Source organism: Montipora capricornis, chromosome 4 (assembly GCF_036669925.1).
Source record: "Montipora capricornis isolate CH-2021 chromosome 4, ASM3666992v2, whole genome shotgun sequence".
Lineage (NCBI taxonomy): Eukaryota > Metazoa > Cnidaria > Anthozoa > Scleractinia > Acroporidae > Montipora > Montipora capricornis.
The window spans coordinates 40,492,427-40,499,926 of NC_090886.1; the positions used below are offsets into that span (position 1 = coordinate 40,492,427).

General features: G+C 39.4%; 3 protein-coding genes across 3 annotated transcripts in view; 1 reads left to right on the top strand and 2 right to left on the bottom strand.

Moving 5' to 3' along the window:
* Positions 1-772, bottom strand: part of LOC138046938 (tektin-1-like) — a 9,324-nt gene extending 8,552 nt beyond the window's left edge. Inside the window, exons 1-2 of the mRNA XM_068893566.1 lie at positions 295-772; positions 114-184 (exon numbers count right to left, since the gene is read on the bottom strand). Of these exons, the coding sequence (XP_068749667.1) occupies positions 114-184; positions 295-708 (485 nt within the window). The 5' untranslated portion in view covers positions 709-772. The remainder of the gene's footprint in view (positions 1-113; positions 185-294) is intronic.
* A 44-nt stretch (positions 773-816) lies between these two features.
* LOC138046939 (uncharacterized) lies at positions 817-2,031 on the top strand. Its single transcript, XM_068893567.1, has one exon. The coding sequence runs from the start codon at positions 856-858 to the stop codon at positions 1,876-1,878; it is 1,023 nt and encodes a 340-aa protein (XP_068749668.1). The 5' UTR covers positions 817-855; the 3' UTR covers positions 1,879-2,031.
* A 1,586-nt stretch (positions 2,032-3,617) lies between these two features.
* Positions 3,618-7,500, bottom strand: part of LOC138046942 (transmembrane protein 17B-like) — a 4,234-nt gene continuing 351 nt past the window's right edge. The window contains exons 2-4 of the mRNA XM_068893570.1: positions 7,469-7,500; positions 5,653-5,766; positions 3,618-4,036 (exon numbers count right to left, since the gene is read on the bottom strand). The exon at positions 7,469-7,500 is cut by the window's right edge and continues 72 nt beyond it. Of these exons, the coding sequence (XP_068749671.1) occupies positions 3,752-4,036; positions 5,653-5,766; positions 7,469-7,500 (431 nt within the window). The 3' untranslated portion in view covers positions 3,618-3,751. The remainder of the gene's footprint in view (positions 4,037-5,652; positions 5,767-7,468) is intronic.

Genomic DNA, 7,500 nt, shown 5'->3' on the forward strand with positions numbered 1-7,500 from the left:
TGACGGGTATACGTATTCCGAAGTTTAGCCCCAATCTGTAAACACAAGGAGGAACCTTGGAACAAATCTTGCTTTTTAAACATCTTACATTCAAGCATTAGTTAAAGTGTTACCTTATCTGTTCAGTGGCTTGTTCCAGTGTCCTTTGTAACAGAGCTTGAACTCCCTCAATCACTTCTACTTCCTACAAAATTAAGGTTTGGAAATGAAAGCAATCGGAACTATGGAAATTCGTTAACTAGAAATAAATAACTGCTATATGAATCAAAGCACATTGTTCGATAAGACTTTAACCTTCAGAAGCTGCATTTCTACATTGTCGTGGACAAGATCAACTTCCATTCTTTTTTCTCGGTTGGCAAGACACTGTTGAGCGATCATAAGAGGAAGTTCTGTATCAGCTAAAGCTCTTTCTAATCGGGCTTTAAACTGAAGCATCATTGCGATTTCATTTTCCGTTTCCTCCTGCTTTTGATCTAACTCCGATTTCCAGAAGTTTATGTCTGTTATTCGCTGTTCAAGCTTTTTGTTCACGTCCAGTTGGGTCTGGCGCGTTCGAACTTCGGTTTCATGTGCAAGGCGAAAACTTTCGTCGCGAAGCCTCTCAGCCGCCGCTCGTTCACGTTCGGCGTTGAAATATTGTAAATGATTCGAAGCATGCCATTCTTCTGGCGTGTATTTCGGCGGAGGTTGTACCAATCTGGCCATCCTGCCTAGGTTTAGCTGACCGTCTTCTCTAACGCAAGACTTTACTTTGGTTGTGAGGAGCACTGGAAAACAAGTAACAGTCTCCTAGCAACCAAAACTCTCACACCCATCGAACATAAGGATCAGCGGTTAGAAATAAAAAAAAAAATGGCGGAATGCGTTCAACTCAAACAGCTGCAATTAGGGCAAAGAAAATTGCGTTTCTTGGAATGGAATTGCGCAAATCACGTTAATTCTGATGGCGATGTTATACAGAATAACATTCCTCTATTTCTGGGGGCAGATGTGATGTCAGCGTGTTCCACAGCGGTGTCAAATCTACCCAGGATGCATGCAAAATTCTCTAAGCATGGTTTGGCCGTCAAAGTGAATTTTCCGACTTCTGTGAGATTGCATGGAGTACATGGCTCCACTCGCGGTGTTTGGTTCTACTCCATTCAAGGCCTGTTTAGAGTGTGCTTTGAATACTACAATCGCGAAGAACAACTCGATTGTTTGACGCTTCTGTGCCCCATATGGAAGCAGAGATACTCAGACCCAGTGTTCCATCAAGAAATTGAACTGGGTAGCCACAACACAACTGCATATGGAACAGATACACCAGATATTATTGATCATCTTTCTTTAACGGAAACACAGAGCAATCAAACGGCAGAAAATCTCACAACTACGGGAACAACAAATTTATTTCAAGACAATGGTGCTTCTGTTACACCCACGGGTGAAAAATGCATTAAAGAATTGCTACTATCTTGTACAAGCGAAGGGCAATTGGAATTAAATTCTCTTGCAGTGACTATAATGAAAATTTTAAAGGACCTTGAAGGTCAAAGGTCACCTGGCTGTAATGGATCATCACAGGTACTCACGGCAATCAGCAAATACCTTGGTGATGAATTTCACAAACTTCAACTCCAGATTGCTGAAAGAGTCACTGACTTCAAAAAGAGGCATATTACGTCAATAGATAACCTTCCACCAGCTTCAGAGTTAGTTAAAGAACTTTTCCCGGATTGTATGAGGGTCTTGTTATTACATTGGATAGGAAATCAGGATCAACAAAATGTAAACAGCATAATACAGGTTATTCTTGAACTTGCAAATACAAGCCTTGTGTCAGGTGTTGCCCATGTCATGTATTCTAGGCTCATAAGAACTCACACTGTTTGATAACACGAGATCTCAACAAATACACTCTTCTTTAATTTTAATGTTAGTTTTCTGTATACCAATATTTTCTTTGGTGTTGATTCTTTAACAGAGAATGCATTGTATATACAATAACAATTATTGTTTTTATAAATAAATAATTATATATGAAAACTGGGAGTGAGTCTGCGACTTAAAAGATTTTACTCTATCTAATGCCAGACGATTTTACCCATCAACTGGGGGCGTCCTAGAGTGCCGATTCAGTGGGTTAACCAGTCAAAAACCCCTCTAGTACTGGTAAATTCAATTTATTATCTGGTAAGGTGGAAAAACAAGGTCAATATTTGGTCCTGCCTCAAATCAAGGTTTGACCCACTCTTGTTCACTTTGCAGCTTCAGTGTTTTTAAAAAGCTAGTTGAGAAGTAGATGCAACAAGAGATTATCCCTTAACCAGATGAAAATTTCAGGAAACTGAAAAGACGAAAGCAAACAAAAGGACCTTTGCAAGGATAAATGGATCACTTTTCAAGGACTCTGTAAAATTCAAATACTTTTCAAGACTGTGAAAACCCTACAAGAAGCAATTATCAGTCAAGTAATGGTTTCATCTGCATTGATCATCCTCAATTTTCAATATAAACTATGTTATAGTTTCACTATTAGGGAGCTCAACCGAGGACAATGACGACGGCTACAAGAACTTTATCTAAAAATAGTATTTCCCGTTTTTGTAATAATTGAGATAAATCCAGGTTTGACCCTAATTAGATGCACATGGATTTCAATAAGCGTCACAAAGTGTCCCCTTGCTCTTCTCGCCAACTTCAACATCACTCGTGTCTCGGAACACAGACAATTTATGTCTCAAAGTGTCCCCCAAATGCTGCTCTTTAGGTAAAGATTAACTGCTGCATTTACCCAAAGCTAAAAATAACGCTAACCTTTACGTTTACCTTATTGCTGGAAATAGGTAGCAAATATTTAGACTTAAAGGGACACTTTGTGTTGGATGTCAAAATTGGGCATGCATCTAATTAGGATCAAACCTGGACATAAGTGAATAATTGTGCAATTATTAATTTGATGTCATTCAGCATGGAAAGTGTGTATAAACATTCAGAATTAAACTTGGTATTAACAGTGTGGATGTTTGGAGGGAACTTTAAAATTTATGGTCAGGTGCTCGCATCCTGCACATAACCTCCAATTTGATCATTTGACATCGTTGTCAGGAACAGAATGGCAAAGAAGCACCTCAAAATGAGAAATGCATGTGGGGGCATGCAAAGCTATTGCAAAGCTTATTAACCCTATTATTTTGTGGCGTTCTTGTAGCCATCGTCTTCGTTACTTAAAAGATACATATCCACTACTCTACATTTACATGATTGTATGAGCACTCGGCAAAGTCCCCTAACCTTTGACACATGGCTGTTTTTACTTACAGTACATGGTCTCATATGTCAGAAGCTTTTTTTATAGACATCACACCAGGTTGGCCACATTTTGCAGGAAAATTCAGGCCAGATCACCCCCCAGGGAACTCCATGACCTGCTCTTCAAATAGTATGTACCTGGGTTGATTTAACCTTCCCACAAAGTTCATGAACAAGAAATGTGAGACGGGGAATGGTTTATAGTCCTCATGCAAGAAGACTTGAAGATCAAGTGCCATTTTCACATATCATTACAAAGGCAGCACTTTCTCCTTGGTTATCTAAAGGCCCTGAGTGTTGGTCCGGCCGGAGGTGAACTCATGACCTCCCACACGGTAGTCTGATGATAACCAATTGGGCCAACCAGTCTGTGGTTGACTCAATTGGAAAAATCTTGCTTAAAATCTTTCCTTGCCAAAAAAGATTCCCTGAAAAAAACAAATTCTTCATTCTTTTATTGTGGCCTGAATCCAATGTCCTCCACACTATCTTCTCGCATCTCCCGCAATTCAACCAAGTCATCAAACTGCTGCACGTGAAACTTGGAGACTTGTTGTCCAATCATTGCATGGATCACTCTGTAGCCTTGGATTGTCTCAAATAACACAAACACTGCCATGATGATATTGACAGCTCTCTCCATCGGCATGATCAACATGCTTTCATTGAGCAATAGCATCAGTGTGAGTGGAAGCTGAAGTACAAGGGTCAGAATCCAAAACCCCGCAAGCTCGGGTACCTGTACAAATCAAGATACTTTTACTTGTGCAGGCTTTGCAAATAATTTATAAGTAGTAGTAGTAGTAGTAAACATTTTATTCACAATGGAAGTGCACTTATAGCTATTGAGGAAGTTTCTGACCTGCCTTGTGTTTTTCGCATTTAGTCTAAGTCCCTTTTTCAAATGGGAGGCGCGATGGCCTCATGGTCAGTGTGCTTGACTCCGGATCAAGTGGTGTGGGTTCGGGTCCTGGCCGGGGACATTGTGTTGTGTTCTTGGGCAAGACACTTTACTCTCATGGTGCCTCTCTCCACCCAGGTGTATAAATGGGTACCGGCGAAAATGCTGGGGGTAACCCTGCGATGGACTAGCATCCCATCCAGGGGGAATAGAAATACTCCTAGTCGCCTCATGCTACAGAAACCAGAGGTAAGTGCTGGCCTGGTGGGCCTTCTAGGCTTGTAGCGGACTTCACCTTTACCTTACCTATTTCAAATATTGATTAGCTTTCAATAACTGCGTGGCTATGTCGTTCAAGGTTAGGGTTTGAACCTGTAATAATCATTCTGAGAAGACTCCCATTATGAATAGCAAATATAGGTCAGTGTATGGGTTCCGTACAAATGGCCACTGCCTTGAATATACATGTAACATAACAAGGTAATAACCGTTTTACTCCTGAGCTAGACCCTATTGACAAATAAAATAATCTGGGGTTAGGCAGAGTCAAATGTCAGGAGGGAAATGGTTAACCTCAATTTCACAGGTCAAAGGAGAATTTCTAACCAACGTTTTTTACCAGGAAGCGACATGCAGTCGCACCGGGTTGACATTCAATCCTACTCTGACTATTAGCTGGGTCCAAACTCTACCCCTTTGAGTGTAGACAACTGGTTTTCTCCTGCTGTTTGTAACCATTGCACCTAACAGGGCAATTTAAGCTATGTCACTTGATACACACCTGAAAAATTCAGGTGGCTTCCAACAGAATTCAAAGCCACGACCTCTGCAATACTCTACCACTAAATCATCCTGTTAAGTGCAAGGACCACATGGTTCTATCTTCCGTCTATAACCCACACTTCAAACATACATTTCTTTCAATCAATGGTTTGTTTCTAGTCAAACTATTTCAAGTGGACAAAATTTCTGAGAAGCTATTAGAGAGCCAGGGACAAATACATACCAGGTACATCACTATGACATCCTCACGGTATAACATTGAACAAAGAGAATAAAAGCAAACTTAACCCCACCATAAAGTGATCCTGATTGAAAGTTAAAGTTTTACTAAAGATATTTAGTGTGTAGGGTTGGCATGTGGTTGTGCTGAGTTTGCATTACATTCTGTTTAAAGTTGACAAAAATCATACTCTTTCAGAGTAAAAGAGTTAAAGTTATGACAGATCAGATTTTTGTCATCAGTTGTTGGGAGGAGGAAACCCATCATATCATTTTTTTCCACCAAGGCAAATATACCATAAAATGCTTTCAATAGTATTCTGGTATTAGTTACTAATACCAGAAATATCATAAAAAGCATCAACTGCTTTCATTGTTTGTCCATGGTGATACTTTGACAAAAAAATACTTAGACAAAACTGATTCAGAAATACACATAAATTATGGATGACCTTTTCCTGTAGATTTCCAGCATATCCAAGATAAAGCCTTAAAATCTCCACTATTGCCATAGCAACATAAACAACAATTGTGATGAACTTGTAAACAGAGTCTAGCTTTGCATACTACAAAAAAAAACAACAAAAATTAACATGGACGGGTGACAAATGATGGGCTGGAGAAGGATGACATAAAACTGAAGGAATCACCTTACACTTAATGTTGTTATTATCAATCTGTAGAAGGATAAATACATTATGGCCGTAGCGATCTGCTCAACAATAAAGTTTGAAAGCAAACAATTCAATGAAAGATCAAACAAATCGTCAACCAAGTCCTGTGTTATTTGTTTTTGGTTGTTATGAGCTGTTTTAGGCGTCACTCCGAGATCTTTCGGACCACCAGTTAGAGAGTCAAAAAAATCATGTTGATCATGTTGAGAAAGCTTTACTATCGATTCTAGGATCGCCTTTCCCAGCGAATTTTTCGAAAAATGACGCTCAAATTCGGCAGAGGTACAGGGACATCCCGCGAGGACATGTTGTGACAAAGTGTAAAATTATCATCCGAAGTTATATTATCCTACCCAGACTATTCACAGGCAAAAAATGCATTATTTATATCCTTTTTTAAAAGACTTTCCTCTCATCCCGCATTTTAGAATATTCTTATATCCTGTGTTTTAGAATGTTCCGCATATTCCGTGTTTCAAGAAATTCGATTTTTTCCTGTGTTTTATAATATTCTATTGACCGAATGCAAAAATGGCCGCCAACAAATTATTCTTTTGTGTTAATTAGCCTAACTAACCTTGGTCACACCATAAAACTGAAAGAATTTGGGCAGTAAAACGAGGCTAGTTAGGCTAATTAACACAAAGACAAAAGAACAATTTGTTGGCGGCCATTTTTGCATTCGGTCAATAGGGTCACCCCTAGCGAAATAGTCCTTTGGGAATTTATGCAAAACTTGAGTTACATTTTTCTATTGTTTTGGCACCAACATGGTCGTATTATCACATGACCACAATCAGATGCACCTATCAATGTTAAGCCCTGGGGTGGGGGGGAAGGGCTACCTACGGGAAATTGACACAGAGAACCTTTCCCTGGGTAGGGATTTTGACACGTACAGTATGTGTTGCCCCAGGGTTGGGAATTTGACATGCCTGCCATCTTGGAACATCAAGAGAACCTGGAGATGAGTTATCCACAATCATGGTTTTCACGTGACACTTCTCTGGTTTTCCTGATTTTTATGGACACCATCGATAAAAGAAAGGAAATCAAATCTGTCTTGTGTTTTTGTAAATATCGCCCATCACATTTTTCTGTCTTCGCTGGAGTGTTCAGAAGTACAAGAATGTTTCTATTATTTTTTCGTGATTGCTTTTTCTATATTTCTACGTATTCATGAATTTTCCACTCTATCATTGAGGATGCTTCAGATTGATTCGAAAACTGGTAAATATTAACTATTTACAATTAGGATAAAAAAAAATAATATTGTTCATAACATTAATGTTTTGCTCAATTTTAGGTTCTTGTCCAGTAGCTTGAGCAGCAGAAAGGTTTCGTGTTACACGACAAATTTCCATCAGCTGTTAAATGTGAATCTAATGAAAAAAAAATTCTTACTCCAAGGGCAGGAATGTGTTGATCAGAAGGTACCCAGGGGTGGGGAATTTGATGGTCTGTAGGTGCCCGGGGGTGGGAAATTTGGCGCTAGCTTCCATCAAAATGTCAAATTTCCCTGGGTCAGCCCCCCTACCCTGGGTCTTAACATTGATAGGCGCAAAAGAATGGTGTATATGTGTTATTGTTTTACCTTTGCAACTAGCATTACTATGCAGGTTGTGT

Coding starts and splice junctions, on each gene's coding strand:
- LOC138046939 (XM_068893567.1), top strand. CDS start 856: ATGGCGGAATGCGTTCAACTCAAACAGCTGCAATTAGGGCAAAGAAAA.